General features: G+C 39.1%; 1 protein-coding gene across 1 annotated transcript in view; it reads right to left on the minus strand.

Moving 5' to 3' along the window:
- LOC118245973 (melanopsin-like) overlaps window positions 1-21,927 on the minus strand; it is a 57,573-nt gene extending 35,646 nt beyond the window's left edge. The window contains exons 1-8 of the mRNA XM_035542691.1: window positions 21,812-21,927; window positions 20,823-20,982; window positions 11,636-11,778; window positions 9,636-9,769; window positions 8,060-8,263; window positions 7,451-7,622; window positions 5,481-5,636; window positions 4,359-4,466 (exon numbers count right to left, since the gene is read on the minus strand). Coding sequence (XP_035398584.1) covers window positions 4,359-4,466; window positions 5,481-5,636; window positions 7,451-7,622; window positions 8,060-8,263; window positions 9,636-9,769; window positions 11,636-11,769 — 908 coding nt within the window. The 5' untranslated portion in view covers window positions 11,770-11,778; window positions 20,823-20,982; window positions 21,812-21,927. The remainder of the gene's footprint in view (window positions 1-4,358; window positions 4,467-5,480; window positions 5,637-7,450; window positions 7,623-8,059; window positions 8,264-9,635; window positions 9,770-11,635; window positions 11,779-20,822; window positions 20,983-21,811) is intronic.
- Between the last annotated feature and the right edge of the window lie 2,928 nt (window positions 21,928-24,855).

Here is a 24,855-nt window from a genome sequence, read left to right on the forward strand (position 1 = left end):
TATAGCTATCAGGTTTATTGATTAACTAGTGAATTTTAAATCAGCATTTCAGTTCTCAGAAAAGATCACCCATATTAAAATCTCTGACTGTTGGACAACAGCATAAGGTCACTGATTTATCGATCCAAAAAAAATAAATAAATAAAGGAGAGGAAGGAGAGGAGAGGAGAAGGGATGGGGTGAGGAGAGGGGAAGGAGGGATATGGGACAGGCAGGATGGGACACTATGATACCACCACTAGCAAACCCCAATCTTTGGCAAAATCAACTATCATGGTATACTCAGACTTCTGCACATTGTTCCTCTCTATCTCCAAAGGCAACTGAAAAAGCACCTACAGCGGAGACAAGGACGGCAGAAAGTTTTCTGCCTGCACTATCATTCCCAGTTTTGCCAAGATGACTGCTGGCAGAGCTACACTGAGCTGCCAGGGATGCTCGAGGCTGCCTCCATGGTGCTGGAGAAGAAAAAGACAGTCTGTGTGGGGCTGTAAACTATTCAATAACTTCAGCTTGATGCAAAACATCCCATCCTCTTAGTTAAGTGGGATTTCGTGAAGAGACTTCCTCACACTGGAGGTTCAAGGAATCGATGTCTGATGGTGAATTTTCAGGGGCAACATATGTTTGATGTCTTGAGGGACCAGAGTTTTGATTTGACTGGTATTTGAAAGGACTGTTGAGGATTATTTTGTAGACTGAGGATTTTGAAAGGGGTTTTAATACTACATATGTAAAACACAAAATAGGTATAAACCTGAGGTGCTTATTTAATGACATTTTTGAATTACTCTGAAATAAAAGAATCATCTGAAGTCAAATATGCTGTAATTGCAAATAGCTTTTAGAGAAAATACCGCAAATCAAAATTATTCATGATTATTCAGTTATTTTTGATGTAGCAATTTTGAACAAATCATTTTTATTTTTTTATTTTCTTTTTTTGGTAAAACTGGGTCTTGATTGCAAGCAATTTGGACACAGTGATGCAGAATTTCCCTTTTTACTATGAATGAATGATTACAAAACCTAAAACTTCCAAAATCTAAGGAAGTTCCTGCAATAACTAACACAGCCAAGCAATGTTCTCTAGAGTTCAAATACAGGTTGTTAAAGGAATGAAATTTTCTTCCCTCACAGAACACCATTTCATGAAATTAAGGTTTGCATGCTTTTACTTACTTAACATATTTGTTAATTTCAGTGATGTTCCAGATGTTTTTTGTTTGTTTGCTTGTTTGTTTTTACTGGTAGGAATTGGTGGGTGGAGGCTTATATAACAACCTCTAAGAACTTCTCAGTTCTCAAAAGCCAAGTGTTAGCACAGAGATCCACATTGCATTTTCAGTTACATTCATTGTAACATACTTTTTTTATTGCAAAGAAATCCCACAAAAGGGTTCATTTGATTTGTCGAGATATTAAGATGCAGCACCAGCAATTCTCTGTGCAAAATAGCAGCCTGCTTTGGTAGCATTACACTGTCATTTTTATCTGTACCTGAATTCTTTAGATCCTGATCTCTAGGTACTGTTTTCAAGTAAGATTTCAAAAAGAAATCAGATTTAACACAGTTCAGTAGTTCCAATGCAAAACTGCAGTTTACTACTACCCCTGCCAAACCCTTGACTCTTGGGCCTGAACAGACTAGTCCATTAAGGATATTATCGGATAAATTACTTTAAAGGCATAATGTGAAAGATTAGAAGATTCAGAAACTATCCAGAAATGTTGATCTTTACATACATACTCATTACTCACTGTTAAAGCAGAATTGGTCCTGCCAACATATTTTCACCAGCTGACTTGTTGGCAAAACGTAGCTGCTTTTTCAGTTTTAAAGCTGCATGCTTGTTTCACCACAAGGGACACAACATTACTCCTTTTCCTGACTGGATGACTCCCAAGTCTATAAAATATCTTCACAACAACTGCATAAACACTTCTGTTGTTGATATGTCTTGAAATATAAATTAAGAAGCAGGGCAAAAAAATTAAGAGAGTCTCTGAAATCCTGTTCTGGCATGAGCCTTTTTTCTTAATGCAGCCTTACATGGAAAAGCCCATGCTGGTAGGAAAAGAGTAATTGAAGAAGTACACTATATGGTATCTGCTTTGAAAATACACACTTGTAAAAACAATATAAGGAATTACTGAACACAACAGCTGTGGTTCAGAAAACTAATACCAGGTTCAAAATGTGTCGGACATCCACGCATATCTTCTCATTAAACTCCTGTAAGCCATGGGAGAGCAGTCATTCTCTATTCTAAACTAAAATACTCTTTAACCTTCAAAAGCTAAAATGGACTCAGGTCTTTTGGAGGATGCAAAAGTCTTAAGGTAGCAGATATCTTGTATGACCAAGATACGTGTTGTCACCGTTTCTGGGTATATTTCTTCTAGCCTTCTAAAAAGCTTTAAGGTTTGTTTGTTTATTTACAACCACACCTTCATTCATCAGATATTTAAAACAATTAGCTCTCTATGTTCCAGCTCCAAAATCACAGTTTCGGGCAATATAACAGCAAATTTTCCACTTCACGGGCTAGACAGACCTTGTGCAGACGACCAACCCTGCCATCTAGTGGCAATTCTACATTTATCTCCATGTCATCCCCGTCTTTCCTCCAGATTTATCACGTCCCTAAACCTTTTGCTGCATTTTTGGAAAGTATTTTAGAAGCTTTAATAGGTGTGACTGACTTTGCCACTTCTTGAACATGTTTCTCAGCTGAAGCTGGGAGAGCATTTCTAAATAAAAATGTTGCTTTCAAAAATGGTCAGTCTCCGGGATGCACTGGGTAAGTTTGTCCTTGTTTGAAACCATTCAGCAGAGCACTATGCTGTCTCATTCTCTTGCAAAAGAATTTTATAAATCCTTTTAGGACCACACAACTGAAGAGACAATAATTTTGATGTGTCCATACTACACATCTCCAGGTCCTAGGTAGCCCAAAGAGCAGTATTTCAGTCTTTTATACAGTGAGGACACAAATGGGTGACCTTTCTGCAATGCAAGGTGATTACTTCTCACACTTTTCCTAAACACTGGAGAAGGCTGGTCTCTTAGAGACCCACTGGGATGTTTGAGAACTGTAAAGAAGTTATTAATGGAGATTATAATGAACCTTCTTCTGAGAAGGGAAAGGTGTCTGATTCATTGGAGGTGCCTTCTATGGGGTATTAACTTATCATTCTATTCACTTATTCTTGTAGGTTTCCTATCAATTCGACAACATACAGATATTTTTTGTACAACTCACTGTTACCTCACCTCAGCGGGAACAAACTGCAAAGGACAAGGATAAAAAGCATAATTCATACCTTAAGGCTCAGAAACTGATTCACTGTCTGTGAGAGAGTTAAGAAAGAACTAAAAAGGAAAGAACAGTTAGCTAACCATGCAGCTGGTTGAGACTGAACAGTGTTCGGGTATTTGTAAGTGAAGTTGTGCTGGGCTAGCACAGTTTTCTGTGTTAAAACATATACTAATTCATATCTGTAAAAATATGTACATTTTGCCCACTCAACCATATTAGTGTATTGTGAAACGTGTATGTGTGTGTGTATATATATAAGTCAATGCTAATATTTTTGGTAAAGGCAAAGAATGGAAAGGCTCTCCAAAAGTTTATCTGACACAACAAAATAAATATGAAAATTGAGCTTTTGGAATAGACTTCTTTCCACAAAGGAGAGTATTTCAGAAATGTTTGCTTTACTTTTTGAAGATAAATACTTACTGACCAAAGTTAGAAAGCCTGCTAACCAAAAGGCAGTATATTCAGAATATTTGAAAACCTCTCTCATTTCCAGGGATCTCCACCTGCATTATCAGCTTCTTAGAGCACTCACTTGGCACAGAATATCTGTGAAGATACTATTTGCTTCTTACAGAGTTTTTCCCAAAATCAGTTAGTACTGAAGCTTCAGAAAACCAAGATTTGAACATTCGCGTCAACTTGATGACATGATTTATAGGCCACACTGGTTGTGACCCATTATCTGTAGAGTGCTCTTTAGCTGATATGGCAAGAGATGACCCTGAGCACCACCATGTCCTCCCATTAGCTGCGGTGACATGCAGCCCCATCAGAGCAGAGATGTGAGGGGAAAGAAAAATGAAAGGAGGGACTGATACCCTCTGCGGGCCACTCTTGAGGCCACATCTGGAGCTCCACATGCAGTTTAGTCCCCCCTGTACCAGATGGACATGTGGCAGGGTCTGACCACCAGCATCCATGGGTTGGAGCATGCACTTCACAGGGCAAGGTTGAAGGAATGGGGGTTGCTTGTTCATTTTAAAAAGCACCTTTGCATGTAGAGTTGTAAACATACCTATGCGCTTACTGTACCTGTATCTCGGGTGAATTATTGCATATATGATGGGGTTGTAGATTGCAGAAGCTTTGGCAATAACAGCTGGCACAGATTTGGAATACGGAGTTAGTGTGTTGCCTCGGCTAAAACAAAGGAAAAATCATTGCAGGGAGCTATGCCATGGATTAATACTAACTTACTGAAACATATCGCTCTTTTTGACTGCTTTTGCTTTGTGGTATTGTGGTAAGAAATCCTGCTGAAAAGTTAATTTTTCAAACTTATTCTTTGCTCAGATGAAAGGCTTGCTTTTGGCAGTGTATACTTGGTTTCATTTATTTGGAAGAGGTGAAAGACATGCAAGTAATCGGTTATCTATTCAGGGATAACCATGTGACTGACTGTGTAAGCTTGAAGTCTAAAATGGGACTGTTCATCCCACTACTTTGAGTTTCCTCTTCCTTCTGTAGCATTTACAGCTAGGTCACTGACACCCATTACTGTGCAGTACGGATGCTTTTGCTAGAAGATTTTAATTTTTATTCTGGCTTATTTCTTATTGCCAAACTCTTTTCGCAGATAGTCACAATCTACTTCTTTATTTTTTAAAAATATATATTTTTGGATACCCTACAAACATCAACAGTGATTCTTTGTCACATGTGATCAACACAAGTGCAGGATAATTACAACTAATGTCGATGGAATAGTGCGTGCACTGACAAGACAATAGGTCCCCTTTATTAGGTGACAAAAACGGTAACTCCTCCATGAAACCAGAATTCATGCAAGAAAAGTATCATGGGGGAGAGGAAATAATGTGTACCAAAAATAACAGATAAAGCATCATAATTAAAAACGCACATAAGAACTAGACAAATAACCCCTTTGCTGAATTTATGCACAAGGATATAGTTGTGGTACAATGACAGTGGTGGCACTAAGGGACATAGTTTAGTGATGGAACTTAGTAGGTCAAGTTGATGGGTGGTCTTGATGATCTTTAAGATCTTTTCCAACCTAGATTATTCTATGATTCAGTAAAGGGCACAGCATCACCTCTAATTAATAACTACTTAAAGCCTTTCCAAAAAAAGGAATGCTAATCATATAAACATTTTGGTATAAGTGCTTTTTTGAATTATGTTTCCACTTACCCTGCCCAGGCAATCAAAGTGACACAAGCATATGGAGACCAGGACAAGACATACACAATGATGACCACAAAAGCAATTTTGGCCAATTTCCATTCATTCTTGATGGACTGAGAGAGGTAGGATTTCCGGCTGCAGGATCCTAGCTTTTGAACATCTCTGTAAGGAAAAAAACAAAACAAAACAATAACCACACAAATACATCAGCACCATCCTGTGAAGAAGCTAGGTGCAATGTCTCTAATGCATTCTCTAATTCTCTAATGCATTTTGCATGTGTGCAAAAATGAAGCAGATTGCATCTTTCCTGCTCTCACTCTTCTTTTGTCCTCTGATAGTTAAAAATCTAGAACATAATTAATGTAGTATGGTCCCAGGCATTTTGTTTGGGCTCAGTCTGCCTGTGGGACTGAGCTAGAGAAACCACTGGGACTACAGAATGGTGCTGACATGTCCTTATGCTGACACACAGATATCCCCTACCCCTCGTTGCTCTCAGAGGTGAAGCAAGGAAAAGCACAGTTGGATGCAAAAATGAAATCTGATGACTTTTCATTTTCAAGGGAGAAAATCCAGCTTACTGAGTAACATGTGCTGGGATAGCCTCACTACTCTGAGGAACACAGCCCAGAACACTTAGGGAGACATTTTTACTTCCCTGCAGGTTTACTCACTAACAGTTTTGTCAAAATATTTTTGCCAAGTATTTCTGCCAAAAAGCCTCACATCAATTCCTCTTCACACATCAGAAAAACACCCTACACTTTAATTAAAAAATAAATAAAGAAAAATAAAGTTTTTATATAATTTATCATAGAAATAACTTCTACATATCAGTGTTGTTAAAGGAAGACCTGTTTCAAATTGAAGACAATAATTACCAGCCAGCAGGATAACAAACTGCCTCCTGATATACTGTGACCATACCTATAAAGTGAGTTTACTGTATTGTGAGTGAAAGGCATAGAAAAATCTTATGGACACTGTGCTTCACGGACACTGTGTTAAGGATGCAATCTTTCCTCCTTCATTTGGTATCAGATATGTAAACATAGAGCACACAAACAATAAACAACAACCAAAAAAAACACAAGGCCAGAAATAGAGTTCAGTAAGAACTTCAATTTAGGTATATAGCTACATGTTTGTAATAGCCTTTGCCAAGTAAAAACACCCAAATAACTTCAACAAGTGCTTGCAAATAGGCATAGAAATAAGCCACTGGAGGTGATGACACTGCAAGCAGCAGGAATGGCTCACAACTTCAGACGGTGTTGGATCAGACAACAGACAAGTAATATTCTCATTAGAGGAAACAAGCTGACAAAATGAAATTCCTTTACAGATCTAGCACCCTCTTGAATTTTTACTTCAACCCTACAAATATAAACCAAGGCTTTTGGAGGAAAAAAAAAAAAAAAAAAAAAAGAGTCCTAACAAACGTAGCCAAATTTTGTGTGGGGGCGTATTTATCTGCTTTAGTGAAGCACAGGGTTTTCTGGGATGCCTGTCTTAAATAAAGCTGTCAAAAATCTGAGGACTGTTACACTTATAGAGCAGCTCACAGGTAGGTGATGCTCCCATTGCTACATACTATTTAGGATGACCCTTGGGGCGGACAACCATACTGGAGTGCACAGGAACCATGTTCCTTTTATTGCAAATCTGAAATACAAAACATCAAAACTATCAAATTATCTGAAGTACTATTAATTACCACACTCTGGACTAAGATTAGAACTACCTGAGACTACTTTGTCCTCTACTCCAAAATGCATATCCTTTCCATTTTTTACACTGGCAAAATTATTTCTTCAGCTGCAGCTGTTAGTTAACTTTACTTAGTTAGTTTAACTCTGCCACTTTATCTCCAGTTTCAATTCAGATTAATTTTAGATTCAGATTTAACTGCATCCTAATTTGAGAAAATCTTCTAATACAAGAAAAAAGGAGTTTTACATATTTCAGCTTACCTGCCGGTACTTCTTATGGCCAGGAACATAAGTAAGTAGCAATGGAATATTATTATCAGGGGAATAAAAAATACACAGCAGCATAAAATCATGGTGTAACTTCTGTTTGCAGGGGAGTAGGTTACATAGTCCCATGTACAGGAAATCATCAAGCCCTCAGGCACATAGGAACCTATGAAATACATGGAATATGTTATTTGCACATACGCCCAAAGCTTGTTTAGTCACCAATCCAACAACTGAGTGATCAAAATAAATGTCATGCTGTACAGATAGTCAAGAGCTACGTTGGCTGTATTATAACGTGTGATCTGAGAATGCAAGTGCACACATGGAGAAATGGTCCTGACTGCCAGACTCTCAGGTATACCTAAATCACGGTCTGCAGCTTGATCTTCTTGAACAGAGCCCAGGGCAAAACAAAAACAAACAAAAAATCAGGGCACTGCACTGCAATAAACATAGATAATATGGTATGACAGCAAACCACAAGACAGTATCTATGCATCCATTCAAGAACTTTTCTGAAATCTTATTTTTTCATATCCTGAGCAAGGCAATACAGACCGTGCAGGGAACACTAGAAGAGAGAGCAAGCAGATGACATACTCCACCCGAAGAGTGGGGCCACACTCCACCCCAGTGAGTACAGCCACACGACAGCAATGATCTGCATGGTGCGTTTCTTTGAGGTCCACTGGATGGATCGCAGGGGCTTGGTGATCACCAGGTAGCGGTCAACAGAAATAGCTAACAGGGTCATCATCGAGGTTATTCCAAAGAGCGCTCCACAGAAAGCATACAAGTCACAACCTGAAGCAGAAAATGGCAATGTCAGTTTTTTTCTTTTCTTAAACAGATATTTGTTTTCTCTCACAGTCTGACATGACAAATTTATTTACTTTTGTTTTTTTTTTTTTTTTGGGGGGGGGGGGGGTGAGGGGGGGGGGAGTTTAACTTGGCTCAGAGATTCTCTCCCATTAAAAGAATATTCTTAGCCTCGCAATTGCATAATTATTAAGTGTTCATTAGGAAAAACACAAATGTTAACATGTGCATTTGTATTTTATTAACAAGTCCTACTCTCCACCGTGGGCTGCAGCTGGGAACCTTTTGTCAATGGAAAACTGCCTCAAAGAAAATCCAGTCTAATTAATGTTACTTTTTCCTGGACTGTTGCCCAATATATTGATCTTAACAGGCTGCAGCAAATATCTGTCTGCTAATGACAAATGGATGTCTCAGAAAATGACTTTGGTTTATATGGCTTCAAAATGTAGGAGCAGCTTAAATTTGATGGCTAAAAGACTAGCTGTAAAACATAGCTCCAGCTCCTATTAAATGCAGCATTTAATAAAATATTTATATTTTATATTTATTTATATACATATATTTTTAACTGAAACAAATTTTCCCCTCCTCTTTGCACTCAGGCATTGGACTAGCAGATGAAAAGTTGTGGAGTTACACTGTACCAAACCTGATTCAGAAACCCGTGTTGAATGATCCCTCACTACTTGAGATCCAGTGTCACCCCATGTGGTTCCAGGCAATAGCCCATGAGGAATGGCAGACAGTTGCAATACCAAATTCAATCTTAAAACATACTTTTAAAGTAATCCCCAATTAAGGGCCAAATCCCACTCAACCTAAATAAATGGTTTAATTTGTGGCAGTGTGATAATTTATACTAAGTAAAAAAGATGTGGTCTACTTTTACCTAACGGCATAAGCAAGACTGAAAATATCCTTAAATTTGCAGAGTTTATATTCACAGACACTCCTCAACTGACTATTGTTATTTAAATCTTTTAATTAAGTGTGAGATTCCTAGGGAGAATGTTAGTGGATATCAACATACATTTCTAAGTGGTTACCCGTTCTTAAACTAATAAGGAAAAATATTTATGACTTAATAAGATTTTTCTACCCATCTTTAGCCATGGCATCTGCCCTTACAACCTAAAGAATCACTTGATTTACGTGTTGCTGTTGACTACTTTCTTTCCAAAATAAAGATGACACAAAATATGTGCCATCATGTGGAACGATCATGTTAAGAACCTGGGTTGTCACCACAGAGTCTTGTTCAGTTCTTTCCATTGCACAAGCCTAGACTGTTAGTGTTAAAACAGGATGCAGGCAGTGTGGAGTTGCTGAGGGATGAATTAGTGTTGAAAAGTACCTATATCTCCAAGGATCCACCCTCTGTGCAAGCTGTTGACAAAGCACATTGGTGCCTGAGAAGCTGACATCAGGAAGTCGCTCACAGCCAAATTCATTATAAAGTAGTTTTGGGGCGTCCTCAGCTTCTTGTTGCTTAAAAACAGATGAGAAACACATGACTTTAAATAGACTAAATGAACAATCAGTAAGTTCATAGCTTTACTTACTTGCATAAACAAACACTCTCCAGGTGGAATGGGTGGTTATATGCCACCATCAATTGCCAGCCACCTGTCAGTTACTACAACTATAGATGTAGTCATTTCAAAATGGTGACTGACAAATGCAGGGGGGATAAAATGGATCCTTTCCTCAACCAGCAGAGGAGAATTCCAGCTATTTTGAAAAATATGGCTTTGTTCAGGGAAGAGCAGTCTGCCTCTTTCCTAGGGTCCCTGTAAGTGCACCAACACCAAGCATGTGCTGCACAGTGCAAACCCAGGCTCTGACACAGGTTAAAGAGCAGAAGAACCTGCTTTTGGTAATCTGGAGTTACAACCTTTTAGGAATCCATCAACTGGTATTTGAGACTACCCTTGGCTCTGGCTAAGAGGAGAAAAGATACCAGTAATGGAATAAAGAACCTCTCTCTTACTTTGCATTATACGGTTGAATATTCCCTTATTGTTCTGATCAAATATTAGCCCCACAAGGCACATGAATTCATGAGTTCACCTCACCTTTACCTTACAGCTGGCAATTCTGATGAATATACTAAGAAGGTGTAATGCTGAACTGCTAGTCCCTCAAAGTGGAACTGTTTTGCTTGCATGGAGAAGTAAAAGCCATGATACCTAGAGTTTGAACTCAGGACTTTTCACAGTGGCAGGTACAGAGAGAGGCATCTTTGCACATTCTGTTGAATATAGGAAGCAAAGAGGACTTAATAAATAGAGGACTTCATAAATAGCTTTATTCTTGGAAACTGCATGCAGCAATTCTCAATAGCTTGAAATGAATCTTCTTTTCTCTGAGTGTCTTCTTCAGCCAATCAATTGAGGCCTCTCAGATGTGCTTCTGAAATACCAATATTTGCAACTAGCAGGAATTCCTTTCCTCTTATTAATAAATGAATACTGAGAAATTAAGATAGTTGCAGAAGTGTTGAGATGACTAATAAAGTCACGGCTTTCATAACTGTCTGCAATAACTGGGTGAGAGGGGTGTAGAACTCATGTCTTTGCAGGTGTTCATCTGCCTATGGAGAGTTTTCTACTTCGACAGCTTAATGCTTTCATTTTGCCAGCTAAAACAAACAAATTTCAAGAAAATTTGAGAGCTTGTGCTGCAAAAATCATGAAGTGATCTACAGCTGCGAGAAATTCAGTTTTCTCCCTCATATAAAACCCAGTTATTCAAATCAACTATACTTACTTTTTCAGCTTAAACATTTAAGAATAGTAAACTAAAGCTTGATTCATAACCCCACTGGTGTTTCTGTCATTGTAGACCCACTCAGCATCAAAATGCATAATGACAGCAAACAGCGAGCAAGAAGGATTTGGAAATCTAGCAACACTGTGTGGGGTTGAAGGCAGCTATTTATTTTTTTCATGAGCTTTTTGCATACTCTAGCTGCAGGACAGTCTAGGCTGATTGGAAGAGCATAATTTTTTGTCAAATAACCTGCAAACTCTACAGGGGGAGTGAAGCAGTCTGCAACGTAGGGACTGCTGTTTCTATTATTAAAAGTATCAAACTTTTATTTAAATTTTTCATTAGAAGTATTACTAAAACAAGGTTCTGTATATTTATTTCTTTATTTTCGTAGATTCCTTAAAACATGAGTAATTTATGTGGGAGTATATCAGTGATGTGCATGGATGCATGTGGGGTGTATGTCATTGATGCCATCAGCCTTTGCTTGGAGATTTAATCCAAGAGGAAATCAGTGCAGAACATCTGCCCACAGGCACAAACAAACTACAAGGCAAGTCAGATTAACCGTGAAGGAAATACCTGTAAAATGCATAGAGAACTAGGAGGTTTCCTATGATGCCAATAGAGCCGATAACAAGAACACATGTTCCTACAGCGTAAAGAACATGGTCAGGGATCTCTGCCTTGGTCACAGAATGTTGCTGGGTGGCCATGCTCAAATCCTGGATGGGAGACAGAAGAAAAGGAGAACTGAGCACATTCAAAACATGTATTCCAGGGGACACTTGCTCAGCACATCAAACTGGTGAAGGGAGGCAGAGCACTCGCTTCCAAATCAAATAGACACATTTGTGATGTTATCACATCCCCTGTAAATCAAGTGTCCTTCAAGTAGCCTTCATTGTTTTGTTTACCACTACAGAACAAAACAGAACACACACACACACAAACCCACAACAGCAACAACAGGCAAAACTGACTGGAATAATTTTAAGGGAATCGTTTTGGTGCTGATGTGAAAAAAGAAAAGACAAGCTAACATAAAAAGTGCTAAAGGTAACTGCTACACTTTGGGGTGCAGAACTAGCTGACACAACACAAGGATCAGTTCAACAAGGAATAGCCCATCATACTTTCAAGTTTGTTGGAAGACTGCTAAGGTGCCCTGAGAGGTCACAGGGTCTCCCTCCTTGGAAGTGATCCTGGGCAACCTGTTCTAGGTGGCCCTGTTTGAACAGGTGGGTTGGACCAGATAACCTCCAGAGGTCACTTCCAACCTCAACCACACTGTGGTTTTCTGAAATCCCTCCCTCAGCCTTCACAATTACAAACATTAAAATCGCCCAAACACCCCCAAGCCGCCTATGCAGACTTACCGTAACGTAAAAACTGGGAAACCATCATGGGAAAGGCAGGACAGCAGAGGAAAAACACAGCAGCAATAGCAATGCCTGTGTAAGTGCAAATACATCAAATAGCCTTGACACCTCTTTCACTGCTCTTTATCACCAGCGCGTGAAGAAAAACAACCATCTGTGTATTTTTTGAAACAAATTCAGACTTACCACTGGCTGAACACAGTGGCAGGACAGCCTACAGCTAATCCACTCAGCTCTCATTAGTGTTATCAATGAGTAGAGTCCGAATCGCCAGCCTGGTGGCAATTTTTATTTACCAAGTCAGGTAAACAAGTTTCAAGATGAACAGGTTCAAGATGACAAACATCACCCAGCTGGAGATATTGAAGAGACCATTTGGAAATGGTGAGAATTCTCTGTGGTTTCTACTTTCCAGTTTCCATGATCTCCTACACTGCTTTTTCTCCTTTCTGCCTTTTATTATTCCTCGCTTACCTATGAAGCGCATGCACATCAGCTCCTTCCTTGCACAGCGGCAGTTTTCTAGCCATGGGCATTACCATGCTAATTGTGTACAATGCTTTCAGTAATAGGGAGTGAGATGCATAGCATGTCCTGTGCATCCATAAAACAATGGAGCAGAAATGGTGAGAACAAAGTCCCCGGTGCTGAAGCAGTGTCTTAAATTGTACAAAAACTATTGCTTCAAAGCAGAAAGATGATTTCAGGCTTTCTCAGTGGTCTGGCAGACTCTACCCATAAAAAAATGGCATCCTCCAAAGCAGCACCCTCCAAAGTGGCACTGCACCAGCAATATCATCCTTACTGTAGCAGAAAGTAATCAAAGGAAGCATCTGCTGTTGCTAATCGCAATGAGGAGTGTCACTGACATTCCCAGTGGTTAAGCAGCAAGCAAAAATGTCACCTTGCATAGCATTTCTCTTAAAAATGCTACATTTATAAGGGTGGGAGTAGGGGGTGGGGGATGAGAGCTAGTAGTGTAAGAGCAAGCAGTACATGGGAAGCTGGCCCAGTGGGGAAACATAATCATGGCTGTTTGGTGGCAGCAAGCACAGGTAGCTTCATGCTTTCAGAAGAATGCTGTCTGGGCCACTTCAGGGCTGTGGCATGCAAAGATCCATGATAAACTCCTCTCCTCTTCCCTCAGATCTAATCTTAATAGAATGTGTGCACTATATCAGAACCCTGCCTTGTTTATGACAGTGCAGGCTAAAGAGGCTAAAAGTGGGTGAGAAAACAAGAGACATTTTTTCTCCCTTTCCTTCTTATCTATTAAACTTGCTTAGGATTTACCTCGATGCAGAGGGGTAAGATTCAGGACAAGTAAGTACTTGCCTGTCATACATATTATGCTTTACTTCTTCATATGGAAGCTCACTGTTGCAGAAACTCTTTTGAGAAACCAACTGCAATATAGTTCACACCCAAAGGTGGCTCTCCTTATCTCTCTGCTGAGGAGAAGCCAACTTGGATGCTCTAGCCCCATTTATTCAGCTACTAGTGGTGAGCTGTGTCTAAAAGCTGAAAAATGTCACAATTTGTAAATTCGGATGACAGTTTGCTGGCAGTACTGAACAAAACATAAACTAGTGATGCTTACAGACTGAAATCTGAAACGCAGTAAATACTGGGGATTTCACAAAGCCTGCGATCTCAGCAAGCCTCTAAAGTGAGGGCTGTTGGATGAACACAAGCTTTGGAGAAGGTATCTTGCCTTCAGAGAAGGCCATAAAATATCACAGCTGTTTTTGCTGTTATGTTAACAGCAGCAAAAGCAACATTAAGATCTGAATGAGAAGATGACTACTTATTCACTCTCTCAGTGCTTCCTTGATAACAAAGTACGTGGCTGGAATCCAGCTGTACAAAATGTGACAAGCTGATAAAGGCAGAACCATTTATAACACTGTAATATGGATCTAAGAAGATAAATGTGCTGATGCATATGTGTATACATATGTATATTTTTCCAACAGAAAGCCTTAACCTTTTATAAAAAGTAGTTCCATTAAACTACTGGAAATTCCTTAAATAAAACAGGAAAAAATAATACAAATGGCTCCAAAGCTAATCAAAGAGAATTTATACCTCATTTTAGTCACATATTTCACTGGTTTGGCAGAGTTCAACAAAAGAAAAAGATAAGCAAAAGATTTAAATACTCTTAAGGTTGAGAATTTAAACTCTATTCTCTTGAATAAATGCTGCTTTTCTAATATATACCCTTTCTCAGCACATAACTCGATGGGAGAAAAACAAGGCTTTAGGATATTCATGGAAGCCTCTTCACTTTTCCTACAACCCTATCTCTGAGAAGCTGTTCTTTATGGTAATTTCAATTAACAAGCTAAATACTTGCTAATGTAAATATTTACTATATTAGGATGAGGACTAGAAACAAACAAAAAAAAATTTGAAGCCCTGGTCATGCACTGTAATGAGAAGCTGCTTTTGCTGGTATTCTCAAAAGCTGTTACAGCCCTATATATTTTTCCAGTACTTATTCTTTCTCCTGAGTAGTAAGAATAAAATTGAACTATGAAAGAATATTCCAAACTGCTGTGACTCTTCCCAACCCTCAGAAAACCAATGTAACCATTACAAAATTTTCCAGATGACTTAGTAACCAGAACAGCAGCTAAGCACAGCAGGTCATGTTCAGTACAGTCAATGTTGTGGCCTTACCAGGTTTGGTTTATATTATTCTCTTTTAGCACCAACATGATATATAGTTAGTGTCAGCTGGTATGAATGAGCAAAAAAGAAAAAAATGGTTTATACTGGTGGAAGGGTCTCATGTTTTAGATTTGGCAAAGTACATATTTCGTATCCATCTCTTGCCATTGCTCGCTAACTACTGGAATACACTATGTGGTTTTACTTCAGGCTGTATTTTCATTTTATTAACAGTGAACTTAGACCCTCTGAGCATGCAGTTGGAAAACTTGCAAAAACAAAGTTTAAAGATGCGCTGCAAGATGCTTCCCCCAGCTTGAGCTTTTCACACTGCTATGGTGTTGTGTGGCTGCTCTGGATTCAGCACAACTAGCCCAATGAACTGTGCTTGTGGGTGCTCTGTATCATCATGGCCACATAAAAGAGGATGAAGAGCCTGTTCTGTATAAGCCAGTCAGGCTCCTTCTCCATAATGACATGATTTAAGAGATAATGAAGGAAGACATTACATTTTGTTCAGCAGATATATTCACTCTTTAATGGGTGAAGCGAATTTTCAAGGGCTCACATGAGATGTTTTCACCTATCCATTTTTCCCCCGGGTTGGCTTTGCCTTCTGCCTTTGTGGTCTTAAGACTGAATCATAAGTCCCCTGCTGAAGACACATCCATTTCCTGAGTGTAGATTTTAAAGACACTGTCCATAATGACCTGATTATTTCACACAAAAATAGAAATGTAAACAAGCAGTCCATGAAGAATGCCAGTAATTGCACCAGGGCCAGCTTCTGGCATACTTGCCTATCCTGTGCTCACTTTCTTTGGCTCCTTCTAAATTAATCTTACAATCACTTGCATTTTGACTGTACAAGATGTTGGACCTGACAACTCGCATAAATCACAATGTGGCCATACTCTTATATGCGATGTGACTACAACATCAAAAAGCTGTCACCTACGTGGCTGTTTAGAGGGCTTTCTTGGCAGGGAAACTAATAGATCTGCAGGCAAATGGAGGATAAACAATTAACAGCTGTCCCTCAACTAGCTGGCAAAGGAAGCAGGCACCAGACATAAAAATAAACTTGGTCTATTTCTCCCAAAATAAAGATGGGAAACTTAACAGACGAGGAAAGTTATTCTACGAGAGCTTTTGTAATTTGATTTTTAGTGATAAAACAATGTCCAAATAATTACAGCCATCCGTTTCTGTCTCCCAGCTGGGGAGATTAATAAAGATTGCAATGCAGAAAGCAATATATTTGGTTAAAATGGGAAAGAAAGGGCAGGTCTGATTCAATGGGTAGGGGTAGGAAATAATAGATCAAATTCAGAAACACTGATGTGATAGGCATTACATGGATAAGAGTACATAGAGCCTTAGTTATGCTCTGATTTTTGTCATGGATATAAGCTCATCTTGTAGAGATGATTTACAGTAAAATGAGCTTAAGGGATTGCTTACATAGAGGATTAATGTGCACTAACAAGAAAGTGAATTAACAGCATAGCAGCTTCTCTGTGCTCATCTGCTACACAGATTCACAAAGCAGAACACAATTTTACTGTACAAAACAAAACAACAAACTCATGCCTATTCAGGCACAACTTGAAAATTTAAAGAAAAAACACAATATTTATGCATGGGAGCAATATTTATGGGGAGCCATCCCCCTGTCAGTCTGCACTTGGTTTTGAGGCAGTTTGTTGAACAAAAACAGCTACCAGGTAATACTTGCCAAGTCCCTTGTAATTTCACTGAGTGTCCATGTAAGGGGCTATTTCAGTATGAAGAACCTCCTGGTTTGAAATGATGACAAAATTTGGTGCTTAATGAATATCTTGTATGTATGAATTCTTGAATCAGCAAATGGAAGATAGTTGCTATGTGGTAACTCTACTAGAGCCAGTGATGGACAGATTCTTAATGAATATTAAATAATTATGGGAAATATTAATAATTATAACATTAATAACAGTATCATATAAATAGCTTTAATTACTAAAAAATAATTTAAAAAATAACCCACAACTTTTCTTGTTCTGTTTAACAGTACTGCAACTACAACACCATAGAGTAAGTAGGGATTAATTTGACACGCAGAGTCAAATCAAACCACAAACATCCACAAGTGGAAAAGTTACTTTCTCTATCAGTCACTGGGCAACACTTCTCTTCCATACTTTGTTCCAATTGGTTCACTTGCCAACATCAGAAACACTCAAACACATTTATAGCGCACATTTGATCAAAAACAACAATTGGTTTAACAAACTGAACTGTGAATGTGATGCATCTCATCCAAAAGTGACAAACAAGGAGAGGAACTGCCAGTGCCTAGTACAACAGGACAGCTAGCAGAGGCAGTTGAGCACTAGAAATCACACATCTGGTCCATACCTAGGCTAGTGTTCATCCCGACTGAGGTTGTAAGTTTGCACTGTTCTTTGCTTACAGAAACATACAGAAGTCATAGCCCTACAGTGCAAAGTAGGGTTGCAGGGAAAACTGAGAGAGGCAAAAAGGTGGGACAGAAAACTAGGGAGGAGAACAAGAAGGAGCAATTACAATCTGTGTATTTTTCTTGGAAAGGGAAGTTGTAACTGGGTATGCAGTTATCAATGCAGATTTGTTTGAGTGCCCAAAGAGGAATTTTTAAAGAAGTCCTGTTTCAGCTCACTTGTGACTTCAGAAAAAAAAAAAGAAGAGAAAAAAAATAGAAAAAAAAATCACATTTGATAATCTAGGGAAAACCCTGAGAATTTTTGCTGTAGTAAAATATATATCTAACTAAATCCATTCCAGCAAGTACTTCTGGGCTGTTACTGAACTGGACAACCAAATGAGAAAAATCATTTCTTATTTGACTTCAAGGCTCATTTGTAGCAAATACTGTGAATACTGTTGTGTCACCAGAAAAACTCAGTGCACAAGTCCCAGCCTGGAGCAAGACAAAAATGACCAAAGGCATGTTTGTGAGCCTCAAATACTAGGTCACTGCAGAGACTTAAATAATGCCAACTGTCTCCCTGACATGAGCGCCCATTAATTTGACTATAAGTCTTTAAGATATCATGTTTAAAAAAATGTTTTCTTCAAGTCTTAGGTATCTGTACTTAAACTTCTCATACTTGCGATCGATCTAACAGCATACAGTTGTGTGTGTGGGGTGGGGGGGTTAGGAAATCTCAAAGAAAAAAAAAAAACACAGCAGAATGCAACCCAAACATAAAGCCAAGAAAAAAATGAATTATTTATAAGTTGTCAATACCATGAGAAGCATAGAATCATAGAATAATTAAGGTTGGAAAAGACCTCCAAGATCATCTGGTACAACCATCACCCTACCATCAATATCACCCACTAAACCATGTCCCTAAGCACCACGTCCAACCTTTCCTTAAACACCTCCTGGGACGGGGACTCCACCACTTCCCTGGGCAACCCCTTCCAATGTCTGACTGCTCTTTCTGAGAAGAAATGTCTCCTCAGTTCCAACCTGAACCTCCCCTGGCACAACTTGAGGCCATTCCCTCTAGTCCTATCACTGGTTATCTGTGAGAAGAGGCTGACCCCCAGCTTCCCACACCTTCCTTTCAGGTAGTTGTAGAGAGCAATGAGGTCTCCCCCGAGCCTCCTCTTCTCCAGACACAACAACCCCAGCTCCCTCAGCCGCCCCTCACAGGACTTGTGTTCCAGGCCCTTTGCCAGCTTTGTAGCCCTTCTCTGGACACGCTCCACGGCCTCGATGTCCTTCTTGTAGTGAGGGGCCCAAAGCTGAACACAGTACTCGAGGTGCGGCCTCACCAGAGCAGAGTACAGATCACCTCCCTGGTCCTGCTGGCTACACTATTCCTGACACAGGCCAGGATGTTGTTGGCCTTCTTGGCCACCTGGGCACACTGCTGGCTCATGATCAGGTGAGCACTGACCAACACCCCCAGACCCTTTTCCTCTGCACAGCTTTCCAGCCACTCTGCCCCAAGCCTGTAGTGTTGCATGGGGTTGTTGTTGCCAAAGTGCAGGCCCCAGCACTTAGCCATGTGGAACCTCATCCCATTGGCCTCTGCCCATCCATCCAACCTGTCCAGTCCCTCTGTACACTGAGGGCGTACAATAACAAATAAACCTGTTAGATGCTCATATCAAGGTAAGCAAACTCAGGTGTCTACCTATCTGGTCTTGTCAGTCAATGTAAACAAGGGGTATGAATAATTCATCTCTTTTATAAGTAATAAGACATGATATAAAAATGTTTCATATGAGAATAATAACAGCAATCAGATGTAACCAAAAAAAGTCAATGTAAATAAATTTTTAATATATTTCTGCTTGTTACAAAGCTATCTAGTTTTTCCATAGGCATATTTTCATCTCTCTAGAGATGAGACAGAACCTTAAAATGTAAAGTCTATTCTGGAAAGCACACAGACAATGCTTTCTATGTACATTCTGAGACATGCTGCTAGAACTGCTGATAAAATAGGATTTGCTTCTCTAAGTAAATGATAAAAAAAAGTACAGCTGAATTGTGCTCCAGTTTGAACCTTATCTGCACCACTTGGGCAGGGGTTATCAAATGTGATGGCATACTCAAAATTTTATAGGTTTTTCAACTGAGCATGTCAACAAAACCCCAGCCTTGGGAAGAACACGGTGTCACTCTTTTTTGTGTATTTGTGGAGAAGCACGTGCTTGTTACTTGCCAGTTTTTTTTCACTGCTTTAATCCAAGTTCCTGTAGCCAACCCTCAAGGCAAGTTTTTTTTTTTCACAACCTAGAAGTTTGAAAGATACCAAAGGCACATTTTCTGAGAATAATTCTGTTCCAGTACAACTGTGGGTTTATAACCAAGAAAGCTATCATTAACTAGGTCTTCAGAAGGTTTTCCCCTACTGAAATCTGCATTCTATTTAAACACACCCAAATCTAACCTGAGAGTGCAAAACCTGAAAGAATCAAGCTCAACTATGACTTAAGCATTTCTGAAGATCAAGGAAGTAAAAGCCTATCACCAGAGGCTGTTAACACTCAGTTGAGCTGGGTGAAGTCCATCTTCCCCTTCCCACCTCCCACAGACTTGCACGCTGACACAGCCAGCTGCTTAATGTGAACCCTGGGACTCTCACCATATCGTCCTCTTGGACACCTTCAAAATGTTCTTGATGCTATGCTCAAAAGCACCCCAAATAACAAGAGCTATATGTGCCCAGGGAGGCAGCAGACTGAACAAATCTAATCAATGTTAGTACTGCATCAAAATTATCTGAACTATCACAGTTCAATGCATGTTTGTTTTCTCCATGAGGGAAAGAATGACTGCTAGCATACAGTAAGAGCAAGGCAGTAGGTAGAAAATTCAGGATTTTTTTTTTTTGAGAGTTAAGTGTGCTGAAGAAAAGCCTATGTTGCTAAAATGTGATATCAGAGTTATTCTTTAGTATAAGAATGTTTGCAGTCTTTGGGGAGAAATCATTTATACACTACAGCAGTAGCATATAAATGCTGGGGGATGCTCACATGCTACATGTTTTAACATGAGCATGCAAAGAACTGTCTTTGTCAATCTACACAAGTTAGCACTGCATTTTGAAATTCTAATCTCTGACAGCAGATATAACATCCTGCTCTGAGGTTTCAAAGAGCTTGAATGCATACTTCTGCATTTTATTAAATAAAAAAAAAAAAAAGAGAAAAAAACTCTTCCTTACTGTTGAAAACCCACAGTGAATCCTTCACCAGCCACCTCTGGTTTTATATAATTCCTCTAGATATCAGTAGTCTTTTCATTGCACTGATCAGCTTCTTGGGGAGGCCTGCTCAGCTGCTGCCAGGGCATCTGTTTGTGAGAGCTGCTCTGTGAAGTGGATCCTGAATTTAAAGGAGATCACATGAAAACATGCTTATTTTTAAAGTCTTCTGTAATAAATAAATCAAATAAATAAGTAAATCAAGAACTGATATCGGCTTTTCAAAGAGTGATTTCAAAATGAAAATGCCTCCTAATAACAGTATTAAGGCAAGAAGTTAATGACTCAGAGTAATAGTCCATATAGTCCTTCTGATGCTACTTTTAAAAATACATATTACTGATATTTTACATCAATATGCCTGTTTGCTCCGCTGCTGGATTATCTGTTCTGTATTTTTTATTCTGTAACTCATGATGAAGTGTGCATGGTGAATGATGAAGGAAGCTTAATGATAGCAGTCAGAACATTCCTCTTTTAGCTACATTTCAGTTATTCTTTACTTGCACTTTTTACTAGCTGAGTGTAAAGAACTGCAGTTTTACCAAAGAATCTGCTCTCTACGTTTCCCTGATTGTTCTGCTGCAGGAAATATTGTTAATTGAAGGCCTGAAACCAGAGACATTCTTCACCAACTAGGGACATTTCCAACAAAATTTTTTGGTCATGGCAAGTCGGGTGGCTGGGCAGTTTAAAGCAAACCCCCAACATTCTGATGCCATTTGCATCATTCCTTCATGAAAGTTTGGGTATATGAAAACTGCTAAAATGAGTCAGACCAGAGGTCTAATAGCTCCCATATCTTACAACTGACAGCATCTGGCAGCAGATGCTCAGGGAAAGAACACTGGAAATACAGCACGTGCACATTGATCTGCTAAATTCAAGCACACTTGTGATACTCTTATGAACTCTGCAGCATTTGATTCCTGTTTAGATCAAAGGAATACCTAATCATTATAAGCTGAGGATTATTCCCATCCAATATCTGCTTGCTTCTATTTGCTTGACAAGTTGCAGCTGGCAGAATTTTCAGTGAGGTTGGTGAAGCACTGAAACAGAGAGGCTGCACAATCTTCATCCACAAGACAATTTCAAAATATTAACGCTATCCCTCCTTGTAGCAAGAAGTGGGACTTGACTATGACACTTCCAACCTAAAATATTCCAGCATGCCATGAACAGAACCTCACAAAAGATACAATTAAAAAATATGTTATTAAGGCATAAGTAAAATTTAATATAATTTCAATTACTTAAGGACAAGTATTCCATCTCAGTAAACTGAAAGCCTTTCTATCTACCTTCTTATACTTTCACAAGGAACTGAGGACAGACAACAAAAAAACAATAAGCCTATAAAGTTGTTTTTTCCCCTAGGTGCTGTAGACTAGCTTTAATAGATATGAAATCTGTACAGGGACCATACTCCTGGATAGGAAGACTGCAGTGCTCTGCTTCATTTGTAGCAGTTTCTCCTACTGTGGCTTCAAGTCCTGCATGAAAAGACGGTTTTTTAGGCACTTCACACCTATTGATTGCACTGGTGGCTACTCTTCTCTTGTACTGTTGAAAATACATGGTGTTTATCTGCACTGTTAGATACCTAAGAATCACTGAAAATCTGGTTTTGTAATATTTTATAATTCATTTCCTAGTTTCACTGTACAACCAGCACACTATGTAATACAATGGTCTAACAAGTGAGACAAAGTTAGTCTAAAAAATTTCCACTAGATACTCTAAATACTATGTCTACAATAGTAAACCACCACAGATAACAAAGATGACTGGGAAGAGAAGTAAATAAACAGGTGAGACATATTCAAAGCAACCCGCGCAATCAGAATTTCTATCTCTGCAAAGAGAGGCATTCACTGCCAAATGAATGCAGATTCTGCAATTTGGCAGTAGTACAACCTCCCCTAGCTCCCCAAAACACAGTAAAACAAACCCTCAACCACAATCATTGTGCTTCTAATCACCTGGCAGGTAAATCTGTAAGGTAATATAATGTCTAGATCCTCCCTTAGTAGAACCTGCCTCTTTAGCATTGCTAAGGGAACAAACTTAGAACAAGTGTGATTGGCAAATCTATATAAGATTAGCAAGCTGTTACAGTACTGAAGACATATTTCAGAGGAAGATTTAAACAACAGTGACAAACTGATATGAAACTGCAATACAAATGTAATTAAAGAGCAATTGCAGCAACCAAAGGACTCCTGGTCCTTTAGTATTTACAGTATTTTATAAAAAGAAATACTTAAATTATGAAGCATGCTTTGACATGTTTGGCATGAATAGGTATGTACATTAAAAGTGACTTCTGTACTTCAAAAAATCCTTAATTATCTCCTGATAGTGCTCATCTTGGAGGAAGCAACATCTCACATGAAAGCAAGTTCCTTTAGCTTGATCTGGAGAAACACTGGGATAACAACATGGTCGTTTCAATATGATCTCTCATTTTAATTACATCAAGAACTATCTTTTCCCCTGAATAACTTCCACGGATCACTTCAAGACCCTAAAAAAAACAATGAAAGAATTAGCACATCTATGTTGGGATGCATCACCTTACACCTGCACAATAATGCCTAGACATGGGGTACATTGCCTTTGCAACATCAGCTTTAAACACTTATGAGCTACCAGAAGAGAGAAGCTCAGCACGAAGCCAGCTTCCTTCTCTGATTTTAGAGGAAAGCGTCATCTTACAAAAGAAGAAGACCATAAGCCAGTTAGGTTCAACTAACCATTTTTACTATATCAAGTCAGAAAGCCATGGAAGCCCCCACTTTTTTTTTTATTCGGGGGGGAGGGGGGGGGAGGGGGGGAAGGGGCATGCCTCTTGCCTCTTATCTCAGACAGAAACAGTTCCTTCTGAACCTTTCTTTTTTAAAAAGCATATAACCAAGCTGGTGAAGTAATATGCACAAGACAATTTCCCAAAACAAACTAAGTCTATTGCTCATCCCTCATGTCACATTCAGGCCTATGCTGCACCTTTCTCAGCCCACCCAACTGCAGAAAAATAATTTATTTCTGTTTATTTCAGAAAAGTATTTTATTTCTGTTAGTTTTGTTGTGATCAGATGTTTTGATAACCATCTGATCACAACAAACACTGAGTTAATAACAGCCCTGAAAAGCAATTTCACAGCCTTTATCATGGATTATAAAATGATTCTATTTCAAATGCACTACCTAAAGGTCTCGAAGCATTACCCAGGACACCATCACACTGCAGCCTCATGCTCTGTTGAGGAAGGACTGCAAATACACAACTGGCAACCCTCTAGCATTTGGGACAACCTGCCTTTCCTCGTCAGCTACTTTACGAATAACTGGCTGGTACTTACCTGTGCAGCGTTACTAGACTTTTCCCAATGAATAGCATTAATCCACAGGCTCTGTGGTGCTCTTGCCTTCACCTCTACCCTTCATCTGCTAATTCTCAGTCTTCTGTGCAATGATCTTACTGGAATGCAATAAAGCAAGGGTCCTTTTATGTCAGGGAAAGGATGGTAAAGCCAACATTGTATGTTACTAAACCATATTTACTTTCTTCTTTAGTAATAATTCCTCTATAATGGTGAAGGTTTAGCCAGCTACATTATTTGAATATTAGCAGAAGATTCAGTAAAGAAATCACAGCAGAAGTTATCAGGTATATAAAAACTAACTTTTTTTTCTGAAGAACGTGCATAATTTGCCAATCACAAGGGTCATCGTCTGCAGAAGGCTCAGTAGAAATACTTTGCCCTCTTTATAATTGAAAAACAAATTTCTCTCTTATGTGAGATTAAGTTCTTTTTCAGTCATTGCTAACTTATTAGGGCACAAAGAAAGCATGCTCAGTGGTAGTTCTTCCCCCATTGCTCTATCAGCTCTGGCTTCAGCTGTTTAAGCTGTGTGCATCATCATCCAATTAGCATGGTCTTTATTTCATCTGACCAGAAATTTCTCTGGCAGCACAGCTGTGCTAATG

This window comes from Cygnus atratus, chromosome 4 (assembly GCF_013377495.2).
Source record: "Cygnus atratus isolate AKBS03 ecotype Queensland, Australia chromosome 4, CAtr_DNAZoo_HiC_assembly, whole genome shotgun sequence".
In the NCBI taxonomy this organism is placed as follows: domain Eukaryota; kingdom Metazoa; phylum Chordata; class Aves; order Anseriformes; family Anatidae; genus Cygnus; species Cygnus atratus.